General features: G+C 39.8%; 2 protein-coding genes across 10 annotated transcripts in view; one reads left to right on the plus strand and one right to left on the minus strand.

The window, feature by feature from the left end:
- The window catches only part of lrmda (leucine rich melanocyte differentiation associated), a 262,998-nt gene extending 256,052 nt beyond the window's left edge, over nucleotides 1-6,946 (plus strand). For both annotated transcript variants that reach the window (XM_047154240.2, XM_017464133.3), the window contains one exon: nucleotides 1,356-6,946. In XM_047154240.2, coding sequence (XP_047010196.1) covers nucleotides 1,356-1,435 — 80 coding nt within the window. In that variant the 3' untranslated portion in view covers nucleotides 1,436-6,946. The remainder of the gene's footprint in view (nucleotides 1-1,355) is intronic.
- Nucleotides 6,947-12,318: 5,372 nt separating this feature from the next.
- The window catches only part of kcnma1a (potassium large conductance calcium-activated channel, subfamily M, alpha member 1a), a 157,774-nt gene continuing 151,487 nt past the window's right edge, over nucleotides 12,319-18,605 (minus strand). For 7 of the 8 annotated variants that reach the window (XM_053679671.1, XM_053679668.1, XM_053679667.1 and 4 more), the window contains 2 exons: nucleotides 17,429-17,457; nucleotides 12,319-16,181 (listed from right to left, as the gene is read on the minus strand). In XM_053679671.1, coding sequence (XP_053535646.1) covers nucleotides 16,030-16,181; nucleotides 17,429-17,457 — 181 coding nt within the window. In that variant the 3' untranslated portion in view covers nucleotides 12,319-16,029. The remainder of the gene's footprint in view (nucleotides 16,182-17,428; nucleotides 17,458-18,605) is intronic. The other variant, XM_053679670.1, reaches the window with a different exon arrangement.

The following is an 18,605-nucleotide window of genomic DNA, read 5'->3' on the forward strand; positions in this document are numbered from 1 at the left end:
GTTGTCTAGACAGCACCCTCAGGCCAAATGTTGTCTTTCTGGTGTTCTTGGACTTGAGATGGATGCTCTGTCTCCCCTGACACACTGTTCATGCCAAAATTTGAGTGAGAAGAAGACTGATTCAGAAGTCTGGATCCTCAGTCTTTGACAGCAATATAAAAATAGAACAAAACACTGCAAACAAAATAGCATTAACATTTTCCTTAACGGGTGAAATATTGGGGGTTCTTATAGTGAACATGTAGTTATCCATCCATCCATCCATCCTTCTTCTATACTGCTTATCCTTCCTTCAGGGTCACCGGGAAACCTAGAGCCTATCCCAGGAAGCATCGGGCACAAGGCGGGGTACACCCTGGACAGGGCACAATCACACACACATTCATACACTACGGACACGCCAATCAGCCTACCATGCATGTCTTTTGGACTGGGGGAGGAAACCGGAAGAAAAGCCCGCAGCACGGGGAGAACATGCAAACTTCACACACACAGGGCCAATGGGAATCGAACCCCCGACCCTGGAGGCGAACGTGCTAACCACTAAGCCACCGTGCACCCACATGCAGTAATGAGTTCTGTTTTTACTGGCAAAAGAAGTGTAACCATTGCAAAAAAAAAAAAGACAAGTGGAAAATGCCTTATATAAAGTCAAATTTATCTAGTATTTCTTATTATAAGATCACAATAAACTAAGTATAAGATTATTAAACTATTTCAAGCCACTTGTACTCAATCTTGAGATAGTCTTGTTCTATTGGCAGAGACGTTTGCTCATTTGAAGCAGTTATTTCTAGAAAGAAGCAAAATGACCTGCCAATAGAATAAGACAACTACAAGCTACAAAATAAAGTCTAGAAACAGGTTTAATGATCTTATATCTGCGCTATTGCAATCTTATAATAAGAAATATTATATAAGGTTGACAATATTCAAAAAAAAGATATTTTCACTTGCTAAGATGACTTTTTTGTTGTCGCATTGTACATAGTTTGTACATGTCTTCTATAAGTTGAAAAGACTTATACAGCGTTTTAAAAATGCTCAGGGCCATTATCAGTTCTCAAACAAACCGTGTGGTGAGACAATGACAAGGGTTTTCCTATATTGTCATTTTTATTTTGATACTAACTATTGAGTCACATGCAGTGATGGTGAAAGCACCACTTTAGATTTAATAACAGAATAATGAAAGAGCAAAATAGTAAAATCTTTCCTCTTAAAGTTGAAATCATGACATATTTACTACCATCTATTTAGCAGTCTGTATTACATTAACTTAGAATTATCTCACACATATTGTGTATTATTACCTTAATAAATCTATTTATCATTTCCTTTCGTTTGGTTTGTAGGAGTGTTTGCCAAGTGCCGCTACGTCTACTACGGCAAGCATTCAGAGGGCAATCGCTTCATCCGCAATGACCAGCTCTGATAAACAGACGGACAGGCCATGGACAAGCAGGGAAGCTGTATAAAGATGTCTTCCTGTGTATCTTTATTAATATCCACATCATCATGTTCATTTTAAGCAGCTGAACACAGCCCTCTAGTGCCTTCTGCTGAGTGCGCCATCCCTGCCACCTCTCATCTCTCCCTCACTGCCTGAGCAGTGCCACTCACACTGACATTATTGCCTTTAAGCAGCCCTCACACACACACACACTCTCACTCACACAGACACACACATCCAAGTGACTGTGCTGACAGCTACTGCTTCATGATGGATTGCCTGATCCAACTGCTACACTCTGCAGGTCAAAGGTCACACCTGAGGCTGCAGTGTGCCCATGAGGACACACAGGATGAGCGCTCCTCAAAGTCAAAGCTAAAGTTATACAAACACACACACACACACACACACACACACACACACACACTCACATCACTCAATTTCTCTTGATACATTTAGTATACAAAAACAAAACCATCAAATTTATAGACTTCTGAAAAAAAAAACATCTTAACTCAGGAAGTGCTTTCAGTGATAATGTATTTAATTGCTTCTCAACAGTCACTGGTAATATAGCTCAAACATTATTCAAATAATTTGCTTTCAGCAAGTGTAACTTTTCTAACAAACAAAAAGAACATGAACATGTAATCCTACATTTCTGACATTTTATTGGCGAATGAAGGGCATTTACAGGCACCTTGCACTGTGGCCTTGCGTGTGGTCATGTATTCATGTGGTGATGTTAAGTTTTTGTTTGTGCGTGTGTGTGTGTGTGTGTGTGTGTGTGTGTATGTGTATGTGTGTGTGTGCATACACTGTGAAGTTGGTGTGTTGCGGGGGCAGATGTTTCCGTGCAGGAGCCTGGAGGAGCTGGGAAAGTGCGTGGTAATGAGCTTTGCTCTCGTTGCTTGGGTCCAGGAGAGGGAAAAGAGAGACAGGCGAGACAGAGCAGCAGGACTGAAGGGAGGGAGAGAAGTCAACAACTTCTTCCATTCCACTTCTGATTGCCTCCTCATGTGATATGCACACTATTTTAATGACTTGCTCTGTAACTTTTGTTTATGAAAAAGAAAAAAATCCCTAACAGCTTTTGCTACATTTCAGATACAAGGTTTCTGCAGTGGTCTTAACATTTAGTGGAAGATTTGATAGGATCGAGTGAATTAAATACACATGCTTGAGAAATGTGCATCCACGTTTTCATTCATGTTCATTCAAATACTGTTGTCTCATAATGTTGATCTTTTTGAATATAGTGTTTCACATCTTTTAAAGAGTGAGCTTTCAGGACCAAAGGAACATGTAATACCAATTACACTCTATCTACACAATCATAACCAAAGATTTACTCTTCAATCATTCATTTTAATGATCTCACCATAACACAGGCTATACTTCTTTTATTTCTTTAAGATCGAATCATATAATAATATAGCATCTATCTATCTATCAATCTGTCTGTCTCTCTCTCTATCTGTCTGTCTATCTCTCTATCTATCTAGTTTCTGATGTGTCTAGCTAGATGGACTTTGTCGTCCTGTGGATGTTATGAACAGTGTGTTTAACGTTCTCTAGTGCAGCGAGGGAGATGGTTGTGGAAGTGAAAGAGAGCATGTGGAGGCAGAGCTCATTGCTCCATCCTCTCTGTGCTCTGCTTGCTCTCAGGGAAAGGCCACACATCGCCCAGTGAAATGTTTCTTTTGATTGTTGGTCAGATGCTTTGTGTGTGTGTGTGTGTGTGTGTGTGTGTGTGTGTTTGTTAGTCTGAGTATATGTGAATGGAAAATGTGCATCTTGCTGAGATTGTGTTTACACAATGGTTTTTGTAAGTGTGTGTGTGTGTGTGTGTGTGTGTGCATCTACTTGGTCCTATGAGACTATGCCTGTGCACTGCTCCTGTTGTGCTGCCGGAGAGCATGGTCACTAGTGCGGGCGTTTCTAAATGACAAGGTTTATTTGTCCATGTTGTGATATGTTCACAGGAAAGTGCCAGTGACAGCCAGAGGAGGCAGGAAGAGGGAGCCACAACAAGTCCCCCCCCCCCTCCTCAGCACACAAAATGTCATCTCTTCCCTGGCTGGCTCACCCAGCCATCCCCATGAAAAGAACAGACATTTAAAACTTTGTGACATGTGTCAGAGACGCTGCCATTGAGCCAGTGCCGCTGATGTAGCCCGAATTGACAGCAGCGGAGCCGGCGGAGCTGGCTGGGGGACGTAGCGAGTTTGGTGAGTGTCACTTCCCATCCTCGTCACGGCCTCGTCTCCCAACAGCTCCGCAAATATAAACAGCATTAGGAGAGAGGCGCAAGTGCAGAGGGTAGACATATGCTGCCACGCATGTGTACTGCGTGTGAGTGAGAGAATGCGCGGATGTGTGCGTTGTGCAGGGGGCACAGGATGGGGACTAATTAAGGAGCGAGGAACAGAGCGTGCACTAGGCACAGGCTGTGACCCAGGGGAATGTGTGTGTGTGTGTCTGTGTGCACGGCTATACAGAAAGTTCCTTACTGGAGTTGCGTAGCACCAATGACGAGCCCTCTAGATAGGTCTCAGGGCAGAGTGGGGAAAGAAAAGATGGAAAAGTGTACACTAACTTCACAAACAGGATTGAGAGTAATCTCACACTGTCCTCAGATTTAAAGTGCTTAAACTGCATGAAGCAATGAGATGTAATGACATGGTTAATGACTTTAAACAGTTTGTGATTTAAACACAATGGAATGCCAGTGATGTCTAGCATTTCGCTCGTTGTAGCCGATCGTATCGGATGCTTGTGGAAGCTTGACAGGCAGAGCTGGTGGGTGTTGCTGATGCTGAAGACAGTCTGAGCTGACAGTGTTCCCATTACAGCATGTTCACAGAGCTCTTGCTCCAGTGCAGGCCTGTATAGAAGGCCTTAGTAAAAACTCAGTGGAAGCCCAGGGCTCCACCACAGCCCACTTTCTCTCCCGCTCTGATCCCAACTTTCATTGTGGCTGCCTGTCAGAGCGGCTCTGGGAAATCGCCCCTAGTCATCAGTTATTAGGCTCCTCTCTGTGAGTGATTGACAGCGGCGAATGCAAATCAGGCGCATGAGAAAGCGCTTGGCGCTGTATCAGTGATTGACAGCCGTATGCTGATAGCACGCTAACTGGATGAGAGAGAGGTGAGATGAGGGTCTGATCATTCTCCCGAGCTCGCAGCCTCATCCTTTACTGCAGACACGAGGAGACATTAGCCGAGGCAGACAGCCCGGGAAAGGGCAGGCACAGAAAAAGAGCCTTATTTCCGGCACGGTTTCAGATGAGTAGCATTTGTCATTGAGGGGAAGATGGTGTAATTAGCTTGTCAGTCTACTTTAGGCTGAGCTAGCTTTCGCTGGTAAGAAAGATGGACGAACTGCCACGGGAGTTGACAGCCAGTCGATAATGTGGCAATTAATGTCATAAATAATTCCACTACCAATTATATCAGAATGGACTTTGTGCTTTAAAAAGAGAATAGTGTTCCCTTATCATTTCCTCTATCAGCAAGTACTGCCATAATGTGCCACCTAATTATTTCCCTTTAAACACCGCTGCACAATATGGCCTTTCTTTTCAAACATATTTCTAGGGCACAGAATTCGAAAAACAAACCACAGCTGCAGTAATCTATGCCTGTAATTTTTTGTGTTTTTAAGCCTTTTTTTGTTGTTGTTTTTTAAACTAGACACTGTTAGGAGGAATGTAGTTATAAAATGTCAAGAGCAGGTCCTGGATAAAGCTTCACACTAATACAATTTGAGAGTATAGCTGTGTTGTGTAAATCAATTCCACTTGATATTTTAAAGGTTGCTAAAGCCTTACTAACAGGCAGGGTATTGATTCACTGCCCATCTTCCTCTGTGGGAAAATATTGTTTCTCATCACTTACTCCACCTCTAAACTCAAGGTAATGATATTCCACAATACATCGTTGAATACGAGAGTTACGATCCAGCAAGAATGAGCTCTGACTTCTACATGATGATTTGTACTTTTCAGTGTGTTTTGACTGCAAGCATCCTCACGAGCATGAGGATTATATGAACACCACATGAGTCTGATCTTCTCAGTATTTTCTCTCTGAGCTTAATCCACACGGACGCGAACAGCTTCTTGTTCAATATTCTTGTTAAAGTTGCCCCTTTGAAATGGGTGAGCAGATCAAATGAGCTCAGCTCATGCGAGGCATCATAATGTTGAGTAAAACAGTGTTAAATGCATCAGATGATGGCAGTAGGTTTAATATATAGTCCAGCCAGCAGTGGCTCAAGGTCACTTCAGCTTCCTCTACATAATGCATGAATCCCCCCGTCCATGCAGTCTCCAATCATCCACACCAACCTTGGGATGAAAATTTTACTAAGTAAATCAGTGAACATGCTGGCATTTCTATTAACCTCCAATGTGCAACCGACAGAGTGATGAATTATGCTAAATAATAACACATCCCAATAAATCAGCTGTACAACTTGAAGGTGAAGTGAAACTCAACCGGCTAACAAATGGTGTTATTTTAAACACAGTGAATGCAGTGTTCTTCCATGTGGACGTGTAACTGATAAGCGGTCTTAACGCCCCAACAGTTTGGTATATTTGCAGTATACAGTTAGAGATAAGTTGTACAAAATATACACTATAATGAATTCTACCACAGCACTGTTGGAGTCTTGGATCTAACTGGTTAAAAGGTGTTAGTTCGTTTTCTGTAACAGCGGCTCTGACAGTAGGTCTGTCATTTCATTCGCTTGTTCTAATAAGTCCATCGTTTCGGTTAAATATGTGTAAAGAGATGTTTATTTGAACATCTTTGGAAGTGTCAGAACTTTGTGTCAGTTATAACAGGAACTAACTTGTTTTGCTGATGTTCCATTCCATTATTATACATAACTACAGATGGATAAAAATGTATGACGTGTCATTCTTTAATAAATAACCCGTTGGCAAATTGCTGTGGTATAAGAGAAAGAAAACACTTCTGGGATGTGATGCTATTGGAAAAGAATCAACTTTCATGTGGTAACAGAATCACAGCAGGCCGTTCTTAACTATTTTCCTATAACGCCTCCTCCTTCACGTTTTACTCCTTACTTATGCAGAATGCGCTGTCATAATTAATGGCTATAATAGTTTTGGTGATACACAAATGCCTCTTAACATCTTAATCTCCTGAGACCCTTCTCTAGATTTACTAGTCTCAGTGTAATGAATGGATAATTCAAAGTATTTACTGAATTATAATAACGAACATCCACTGGAGATTATCCTTCATGTATCATGCTTAGAAATATAAATGATTGTAGTCACTAAATCGAATATGTAAGAACTAATGATAGTAATATGTGTCATTTGGACTGCTTTTTTTCTCTTATTAGTTCATTTTATACTGTTATTACTCCCATAGCAATGTATCCGATATGTTTACATGGTTTACAAGCATTCTGCTGTCTTCATCGATGTGCAGATAAAACATGAATATCAATATCGTCTTGCGTTTGTCCTTTTTGTTTTCACTGCTATAGCCTCTATTGCCTGAGTTTATTGTGATGGACCTGACAATCAATGTTTCATTCAAGGTGATTCAGAGTTGTAAGAAATTACAGGCGCCTCTCAGCAGATTCCACCCCGAACTGTGTTAGGATAAGCTTGTTCCCCAAAAAGGCAGAACTATCAATGGGACAATTTATCTGAGTCTCAGCATTGTGTGTATAATACCACCTAAAGTGACTTTCACACAGTTATAGCATGGGAGTGGCAGTGGGACATCATGAACCATCCCTGAACAAAGGGCTATGTGACCGTAATTAGCATTCAGAAAGACATTTGTCTCGATAATCCTATCACATAGAGATGCACCGATACTAAATTTCTCAGCCGATACGATGACCGATTATTCCGAATGATATTGGCCGATAAAGATACCGATAGTTCTGCCTTTTCCACCTACTTTTAAACGAATAATAATTAATTCCACAGTTCTGAAAGAAATGCAAATATAAACTTTATTCTCTTCATTTCGACAAGTTGTTTCACAGTAACTGTTCTCATAAACAGAAAACACATTATTCAAATTAACTTTAACACATGAACTCAATTCTGAAGATTAAAGTAAGATTTCTTAACTTATTGAATGTCATTAATTCATATTAACATTGACTGAATTGTAAAAAACCTCCTGTTAGTCTCACATTCACTCACCACAAACAAAAACATTTCTACTTCATCATTGAACATCAAACTGGTAATATATAATATAAACTTTTTTATATATTAACATTAACTGGATATGAAATATACTACCCTACAAATATATTTTTCTGTGCAATATATACGTTTTTGTCAACTCAACTTCATTTAAATCTTTCAACCGCACTTCCGGTGTAAAATGTTAGCAGTGCAGAGATTACAGACGTTACAAACTGCAGTTTTGTCATCATTCCACACAAGAGACATCATCTTTACACACACCACGAAATCGACGTGTTTTCCCGCCCTCTTTTGATTGACAAGACATAATCGGCCCTGATCATCAGATGTTTTTAAACTATCGGCAGATACATCAGTGCATCTCTACTATTACCTCACTATTTGGGGTCACACCTATAACAACATCTGTACTGTTAGAACGGAAAGTGATCGCATCAAATGCTATCCTTAATTTACATTTAGAATGAAATTTCATTTACATTACATACAGAAAACCTGGTTTGAAACATAGTATAAAACGTCTGTGCTGATAATGTTCGGGGTTCACTATGACTCAGACAAACCCGAAGTGCTTCATGTACTTTGTCACTGCTCCGCTGTAATAAAGTTATTCTTCTTTGAGATCTTCGACATGCTCTTCATTTTATCTCACAGAGTGCCTACAGAGTCCGACAGAGTTCAACAGAAAAAGTCTATTTACATGCACAGTTACATTCTGTATACAAATTCTCATTTCCAACTGCACGTTCACCCACACATTTCGACATTACTACAGTAGTTCAACTCCGTGTGATTAGCAGTAACAATGTGTTTGCCTCCCTCACCGTCTCTTACTAATAATGACTTGCGTTCATCTTCTGTCATAATGTTTAAAGGAGTTGATAATGATGTAAATTTGAGAAGTTAATAGAGAAGGCGACATCATGGAAAAGCGTTCTGGCTGTCCTCCATACTGAAGTACTGAGAACGACTCATGCAGAATTTACAAAGCTTGTGCTAGTGGAAAACCCCATTAATCCACCCTTTTTAAAAAAAAAATAATAATAATAATAATAAACTGTTTTGATTTAAACTGTGATATTACATGTCAGTTTTAAATCAATATTCAATTGTAGTTTTTAAGAAATTCATACTGGATCACAGAAATAATCATTTGTGTACAAGGAAATAATTGAACTACAAATCTATATCCTTATGTGAAGTGTGACTCTAACCTGCATCATCTGTGTATTGAAAACATGGCTTAATCTTAACCAGTGTTAACGACGGTGCAGTCATTTGCTTTTCTCTCTCACCAACTTAATACCTCAGAAATGACAACTACTGACAATCAGAATTTTATTATCTAATGAACTTATTTATTGCTCTGCTACATGCGCTTGTTGTCCATCTTTGTGACTCTAAACAGAATGCTAACTGAAAGGCTATAAATAGCCTGGTGTATCACAGCCTTAAGACTCTATTAATTTTTGTCTAGTGTTTTTGTCTAAGTTTTGTTGTGTGATGAAAAGGATTAGTCTGTGTGGTCTATTAGGCAGATGACTAGCTGCAGTGAGTAACGCTGTGTGCTGCCAGCTGAGAGCTCGGCTCGGTTTTATCCAGAGTGCTGGTGGACTCCTCCAGCTTAACATCTGTGTCTCCAGCAGGGCACAGAGCGATGAGCCCCCACTGACGGAACAGATCAGTCAGTCGGATGAGGCTTTCAGCAGCTGGCCCACAGGAGGACACTGCACCGTGCTCACAGAGACGCCGAGACCATCGCATGAATATTATGTATTATGTAGGCTTACTGAGAGAAAAGTGTTAGCACTGAGTTTCACTTTGATAAAAGATCATGTCTTCCAGGGAGAGTGGATACGAAAAGAATTACAAATGCCTTTCAAAAAACACAATGCATTTTTGTTCCTCTTTAATTCTGCAAACTGTGTCAGGTAAAGATTAAGAGCTCTTGTCCTTTTTAATGTAGCTTCAAATGATGCAGCAAGGTCTCTCTTTCTCTCTACGTCTGTCGGTCTCTCTGTAACTTTCTCTTTTCTCTCTCTCTCTCTATCTCACTACCTCTATCACTCTCTCTCTCTCTCTCTGTCTCTCACTGTGTCTCTGGTGGAGAGGAGGATTGAGTTGTCATGTAGCTCTAATAGGCAGCACAGGGAATCATTAGTCTAGCTCAGCTCTCTGACTGATGGGCATTTCACTCCAATCATCAGAGCGCACTCGCACGGCCGCCACTATTGACACGGTGTCAGAGCTGAGAGGGGATGGCTTAATCAGGCGCGACACTCTCAGCATTGATTTGACAAGCGGCCGTAATGACCTTCTTGTTTTTGTAAAGGATCACTGTTTATCTGGGCTGGCACTGATACGCCGAACGTGCCGCATCGTCATGGAAACTGTTATCCGGACAGAGCCGGGGCTCTGGAGGGCACAAGGGAGTGATGGGGGCCACACGGTTGCCACGGCAATAGCGCCTCCTACTTCTAGTGATGTTTGTCCAATACAGTCCCATTTCCGTCTGTCAGTCACCGTGCGGGTCTTTAAACATTCCGATTTCTGCTGTAGATAAAAGAGCTGCAGGAACAAATTCTCAAAGTTGTCACATTAATAACAACTCCTGTTCCACGTATTGATTGTCAAAAGGTCAGTATTAGAAAGTTCTCAGTGTCATTTTTGCTGCTGACAAGCCATGTAGAAAACAGTTTGATCATTTTTTTTCTGAATTTATTGATTTACCGAATGGCCCATTAGGTATTTTGTATTCATGCAGGCTAACGCCTAAGCGCTGCCGTGTAGTAGGCCGATGTCCTCGCTGTGCTCCCTCACCCTGCTGTCAGTGCCTGATTTGAAAGACACGCTCTAAATGATTTCTTATGTTATTTACAGTCTTGTATTTGACAGCACCTTGCCTTGTTTGTGTTTGACCTTAATTCAGAAGAAGCAGGTTGTTTTACAGCTGTAAACATGCCTTTACTTAAGCTGCTCCCGCCAGGTTATTTGCAAAAAAGAGCTGAGGATGAGGCCGCTGTCAGTGTGTCAGTGTAATCAGCAACCCACTCCTCCTCCTCCGCCTCCTCCTTCGCTCTCTCTCTCACACACACACACACCCACCCACCCCATAGCGCATGTGTCAGACAGTAAATATTATTGGCATGCTGACAGGTCTGAAGCCACAGCTCGCTGTGTAAAATCGTTAATAAGCAGCATGATGGGGCCACTTCATCCCAAGGTGAGAATATAGAGGCCTGTTTTCATCCTCAATTATCCAGAGGACACGAAAGAGGGTCCATTGTGCGATGATTTCAGCCTGAGAGCTGCTCTGCTTTGTCTCTGATATGGGGCGAGTGAGAAAGCGAGAGAAAGAGAGTGAGGAGAGGGGAATCATCCTTAAAATCATCCACCCCAGGATGTAGTGCTGTAAACTTCTACTGACACATTGCGTAATATTTGGTTATATTTTGTTTGGTAAACACACAAATAAGGTTTGAAACATATTCTCATGTAAAATTGATGAGTGAGCGTAATAAATTCTCCTAATACATGTGAAGTATTTACAGCTTGTAATAGTTGATGTTGAATATATTTGAAATAATCTACCCTGAGATGAGTGTTTGTTGATGGTGTGCTTGCGTGCGACTGCGAGACTGAGTCTTGCATGGTTACTTTTGGTAAACATACTGCCAAGTTAAATGGCTGATCAATCAATTTCACCGAAATCGATCTGAATCAGTTCTGCCTGCGTGCACACAGAGGGAGCCACTTTATCGCAAATCAATCATTCTGAAAACATCTCACAAAGGGGCCAGTTCTTACTAACAAGCCATCAATTTAAGCCGGTCGGGTGCCACCTTTATCAGGCTACAAATCAGCGGTGCAACCAACATCTGCTCTACTTCCTCCTCTCTTTATTGTAGCCTGCTTCGAGGGTCAAGCTCATTTTCATAGCTGGAGGCAACAACGCACTCTATTTACACATGAGCCGCATCTGTGATTATGGCCCAAATGTCAAATTCGACATTCAGTTCCATAATTATTGACACCCTTGTCTAATATGAATATTAAATATAACTTGCCTAAAGTGCTTAAAATAGAGCACTTGAATGATTTCGACCATATATAGGTACATTTAATGTTGTGGAACATGTATAAGACAAGTTAGAACCCGTTATCATTTCTTATCACATTATAACAGCTAGAAGTAGTCGTTCCCTGACAAGCCTCTTATTTTCTTCTTCATGCGAGTATGTCATTTGTGGCATATGCGTGACATTTTGTCATTTGTGTGACTCATTCAATAAATGTTAAAGGTCTCCTGACAGAAACCATTATATCAATTTGTTAAATAACACTTTTGTACCTGCTTAGTCTTGGATCATGTGGAAGAAAACACTAACATATTAGAATGAGTGCATTAATGTAAACCGGTCTTTCCAGTTGAATCTGCACCAGAGCTGCTGTTATACAAAATCAAATCAGCATTGAATCAAGTGATCTGAGTATTTAACAGCTCTGTGGTACAAGAACGGCTAAACAACCAGTGCCAAGATTACATTAAAACTGATGCTACATGATTTTATTTGTTGTTCTTGTTTTTAGTATCCTCATTCGCTTATGCTGCGATCATTATAAATCTCAAAGGGGAAAAAGACGACAGTCGTTAGAACACAAATACATCCATTTTAATTTGAGAAAATACAAAAAGAAACATGTACAATTTATGTACAAACTTTTTGTACAAGACAGTATGTTTATCAGCAGGTTATATTTGACAGAGTCAGGTAGATCAACTCAGCACCATCACTTTCTCCATTAGCTAAAACAGCTCAAATTCCTTTTGTCCTGTAATGAACAGCCAAATAATTAAATGGAAATTGGATGTTCTGAATTTATATTAAAATGGAAAAAAGAAAAAAAAAGTTTCCCAAAGCAGTTTCAGCTAAGGTTTCACTTTCAGTTAAGACTTAATTCCCTTAAAGCACATTATTTAGTACAGTTTGTAACGTTGTAGTAAGTTGTTTTTTTTTGTTGTTTTTTTTTTAACAGTAGAATAATTGTCTGAAATAACACTCTTTAACAAGTGGACAGATGACTATACAGACATTAAAACCCATTTAGTGCCCAGCATCTTTCAGTCAGTGTGTTTATACGTGTATAATCAGTAGAGTCTGGCTTTCAAACCGAAAATTTAGGCTCTTTTAGATGCCACTTTTCGCTTTAGTGGGTCTTCAGACGTTCCTCCTTCAGTCTGAGCACAGCACTGCCTGCACTGCCCTGGCATGGAGGCTTGCGTGGCTTGGATGTTCTCCATGCCAGGATTAGATGCCTCAAAAATCCTCTTCATGATTTTAACATCTGACTGAATGATGCTGGTTTAGAGACAACGTCATGGCACTTTAGACAGTCCGATACGTAGAGAACAGTGGTTTCAACTCACAGCAGGGGTGTACACTCACGCACACACGCACGCACACACACACACACACACACTGCAATGAACTGCTGTGACTGCTTGATGCACACTAGAGAATAAAGTCAAGCTGAAGGACAAGTCTTGTTTATCACTTTGTGGACAGACTTTAGCTGTCGAAAGAAAAAAAAAATCCTAACTCTACTGACAGAGAAGAAAACATTCCTGATATATACTAATTGTTATGTTATATCTGTAAACAAATAAGTGATAGTGATTTTAAACAATGACTTTATTACTAGAACATAGAATTGCTTAAAAACTGGCAATATGGAATGTAAACGCTGATATTAAAGAAATAAACTGAGATTACAGTGTACTGACTCTGAAATTAGCTTCACTCAAAACATTCATCAAACCTGCTTTCTGCACCGTACTTTAGCTCTTCTTCGCAATGCACTGCATGAGTTTCATTACAGGAAAATTATCTTGGACAAGTCCTCTTAAAAAAAAAAATGACTCCAGTATTTTGTGATTTATGATTCATTTTAGGTCTGAATCCTTTTTTCCCCCCCAGACTAGCAAGTATGTCATTTAACAATCCAATTTTACATACAGTTTACTCACGTGTTTTTTTTTGGTTTTTTTTTTAAAGAAGTCTACTTGCTACGAAGTGTAACATCCATGTATTCACAATTAAAAAGCACTTGAGGACAGAGCCTAGTGGGCTGCATTAGGATCAAACTACATCCAGTGGACAAACATTAAATCTGAGATCCTTGTTCTTCAAAAAATAAAATGTGGCCTATAAATGGGCAGAATTTACACAACATACTTCAACACTAAGCATAATCATATTTTTTTTCCTCAGTAGTAAAATTGCTATGTGTTTTTCTCCTTCTATCTCGCATTAGATGGTGATTATCTCACTGACTGAGTCGATCTGCACATCTTCCAACTGTGCCATTTCAAACACAGTTTTAAGTGTATTACAGTTTATGCACATTAAAATATTTCAGCATGTTACTCTGTTTCCTGAGACCTAATTTAGGTCAATATCAGTGATAACCATCAATTCTACCCTGAGAGAGTGAGAGTAGATTCAAGCCATTGGCAATGACCCATTCTCATGCACATTTTCACCATCAATTTTCACTTTCCACTTGGTATTATACTACAGTTTACATCTAATTACTGTATCAGTAGCTTATCTCAGCCAATAAGATAGTACAATAGAATATTATAATTGATATAACTAGGTCCTTCAAAGCAGCTCAAGGATCAGTTCTCTCCCAGAAAAGCAGACGGAGAGCTGAAGCTGGAACTTTGTGACTGTCTTCTGTAGCACAAGATGGACAGTACGCTTGTCCTTTTAGAAGCATGATATGTTCTGTTGCCAAGGGTAAAAATGGACAACAAACTTAACTGGTGTGTACTGAAGCCTTGTTAATATCTATTTAAGATAATTTTAGAAATAAAGTTCTTTGATATGTATAAAAATAAGTACAAAATGATTATGCTTATATGGATAAAAAATAACTATGTACGTACAGTATGTATAAATCTGACAGAACACTTCAAGCAAAGTTCTGCTTAACATATGTATTATTACACTTCCCACGTAGAGGCTCACCACACCACCGTGTTCCCATGTGAAGTGCACTGGAGTTCATTCCGTCATGTCTAACAGCAGAACAACACAACACACTGTCCAACGTTCTCTTTACATGATAATGACAGCAATGATTGAGTTTCGCTTGAGTATGTCTGGAGATTCTTGTAATATTGAGGCATCATGTTTGGTCACAGAGAACATCCAAGCACGTCTCTGCCTCTGTGCCAACGATGTGCTTGGCAGTGGTACCAATCAGAAGGAGGAACCATGGATGCCCACTTTTCGCAATATGTGGCATGTTACACTACACGTTCCAAGTTTCTTCTTTAATTCAGAATGAAAGAGAGTGTTAAATATGCTTCGAAAGCTCAATCACAGTGGCATTATCAGCAAGTGTTCGATTTCTGTGCCTCTTTCAAACAAACGCATTATGAGCCTTGAGCATACACTTAAACAACCACAGCAACACCAGCAGTCAAGCGTGATGGAAAGACATCAACAAAAGTAGTGCATATCCTGATAATGTATTGCCAATTTAGTAGGGCTACGCTGGAGATGACCTCTTGCATTATTACATGAACATGATAAGTACATTCCCGTACACAATAACCTACACTGTTTGTGTGAATGGAAATGAAATCAATTTTCCACTCTGCACGACCAGGTTGAGTGCAACATTTACTCAAATGAAAGCTTCTCCACACAAAGCAGGACTGAAGCCCCTCAGGCAACACTCATCACCTTTAACAGTCGCTTCTCCTAACAGAGCCACTCCACAGTCAGCCAGCAATTTTAAGTCATTGCTGTCTGACTGTTTACACTCCTTTCAGTACCTTTCAGAAGTTTTTCCACTATTACATTTAGTGCAAAAAGAAGCAGATGAGGGTGCATGTATGTGTGTAGTGGGGCTTAAGCAACATTTCAGCTGAGGTTCTTTGGGTAATGTTGACGAGCTGGAGGACTGTGACCCTCATCCTCCATAACACAAAGCCTTCTGCACAGAGTCAGGTCACTACAGACACGAGATATTGCAATGAATTACAGGAAGTACTTCTTTACTGTTTTAACATAATTTCAAAAAGTGCTAGAGGGCTGTACAATCCTTATTTGATTGTCATTATGTACATCACTATGTATACATTTATAAATTAAATGTTTCCAAAAGCATGGAAGTAACATTAAAGGTATACACACAGGAGGTCCCTTCTAGTTTCCATGGTCACAAAAAAAGAAAAAGAAAAACCCTTAAGGTGTAAAATGACAGTGAATCGTTTTTATCACCACCGTTTCCTCATCACTGCTCATCTTTTACATCAGGATGCTCCAACTCGTCAAAAGCCTGGGATTCAGCATTCATCTTCAACTTCTCTGATTGGTGGAATCAGGCTGCTAGTGGATTTGTACTGATTGACTTGATTGGCCATGTGAGTGCTCATGGGCTTGATTTGAATGTTCCGTGGGTAGGCATTTTCTGGTTCATCTGTAAACCATTTCTTTTCTGTGAGACAGCCAGGCAGAAGAGAGGCAGGGAAAGATGGAAAAGGACAGTATTAATATATTAGAATAAAATATGCTGACAGTTGAATGCAACACTGTTTAAAACACAAACCTTCTTTCTATCCTGAAAGGATAAATGGCATTCAACCACCATACAGATTGAAATACAGACTTTTAAGATGACGAACTCATTTTCTCTCATGATCATACAGCATAATGTATGTAAAGCTCTAAACACATTGAGGACCATAGTGTAGACTAAAAGAATAAGGGACATCATGCTGTGTTCCTATGTTCATTATCATGGTGGCATCAAGTCTGAACTCTGAACATTTTACACTGACTTGATCAAATCTGGGAAATGAGACAGCATGCCAAATTACAGAGGACTTAAGCCATGTGTGGGATGAATTTCTGTCTTCATCCCACAGGCACTGTCATTTCCTAGCACTCGAACATTTCTAACTTCGACTGTAACGTGAAACTCGCTGCAGGCTCAAGCGTGTCAGCCAGAGCAGGCCTGCAGGCTACAGTGTCACAGCACAGGCGTTTGATGTGAGTGGAGTTGTGCCTGTGGTGGTGCAACGAGTCAGCCACCTTGCTCTATTCCCCTGAGTTCACTACTGATATTGGCACTCGTATCGCCCTGAGACATCCCCCGGCATGGCAAGAGTTAAGAGAGCCAATTTCTCAGGTCCTGGGCTTCTCATCATGTTTTCCTTTCTTACATTTTGATGAGACTTCTGCCAAGAGGAAACATTTAAAAACTCGACTTCCTTGGTTTGGATGAGGAAGTTATGAGCAAACCAATCCAAATTCAAGTATCTGGCAATTTATGAAATAATATGCGGAAAGTAACAAATAATCAGCCTGATTAAAACACACAGACCTTTCACATAATAGATCAGCAAAGAAAGCAAACCTAAGAATACATACATGAAGAGGAACGCACTCAAATAGAAGCTCATATATAGATAAATTTTATCAGATGAACTCAGGTATAGAGGTAAAAAAAAAAAAGTAGAGGAGGATGATCAACCGCATGCAATGCTGGGGTGATCCTAAGCATGACAAGAGTTAAGCAGTAGCATTAGCCAATTGCTTTCCACCAGAAAGCAACGGTGAAATGTAGGCATGACTTCCTTGGAAATAAAATCAACAGCCCCTCTCATTACAGTGCTCCACAAGGACATGATTAAAATATCTCATAACAGGTGCTGTATCATGCAGAATCATTAACTTGCATACCTTGGCTCATTCTATTCATCCTTGTTGCACTTTAGAAAAAGAAGTGGTCTAAGTAAGTTTTACAGTTCTCAAGGTGAGAAACACGTCTAAAACACGGTTACTGACATGACCATATCCTTTATGTTAGACTAATGTTAAACACCTTCAGACAAACGTCAGGGCTGTTAACAGCTTTAAAAACAATCCTTATCATTTGCACTTTCATTTAGCTAACATGCATTTCATGTTTATGTGAAAACACATATGCTACATTTAATATAATTATATAATAGAAGACTCTACATTTAATATCTACAGAAATTATAAACGTATGCAAAAAGAATGTCTTGCTAACGTATCCTTCTCCAAGTCCTAGCATATATGTGTCCAGAATTGCCAAATAAACTGTCCTGCTCCAAAACAGCTGTAAATACATGGTGTTGACTAGAGCAAATGCACTTAAACTTCATGTAATACCTTGCAGTTGCAATATCGTGAGGTTTTTTTTTTAAACCCTGCAGAGTTATTTTGTTATTTTTGAACAGTCTGACATAACTCTATAGGGCATTCACTTTGGAATACGTGTCCATTTCTGTACATTTTTACAACATCGGCTTAGCTTTTGCACCTGCAAGGATGTGAGGACATGTTGGATCTCAAGACGGGATTAAATCCAAACAAACACTCTCTTAGCGACTCTACATCCAAACTAACAAATTCAAAACTACAGAAAACACAGCTAACACACACTAAAACATGGACATGCAATTGCAGCCCTCACACATACAGAGACAAATGAAAATGGCACCAGGTAATGAACCTTCTATTCCTGCTTTATTACAAATAGACATAAAGACTTAGGTCATGTCAGAAGATGGCATAGCCATAAAGCCTACAAGTACACCACTCAAACAAACAAACAAACACACAAGAAGTATTTGTATATATACTTTATATACAAATATCTGTGCACAAACACATAACCATATGACTATTCACTGACTCAATACATTACACAAAAACAGGTATTTAGTTTAGATATATTCTTTTTTTAACCAGCTAACAACTCTGAAATGGTTGTTTGAATTAAACAAATAGTAGAATTACACAAATTAAACAAAACTTGTAATGGCAAAAGCTTTCACATTGCCCTGGCATTTTACTGCATTGCTATAATGGAACAGCCAAACACAGCCCA

Source organism: Ictalurus punctatus, chromosome 3 (assembly GCF_001660625.3).
Source record: "Ictalurus punctatus breed USDA103 chromosome 3, Coco_2.0, whole genome shotgun sequence".
In the NCBI taxonomy this organism is placed as follows: Eukaryota; Metazoa; Chordata; class Actinopteri; order Siluriformes; family Ictaluridae; genus Ictalurus; species Ictalurus punctatus.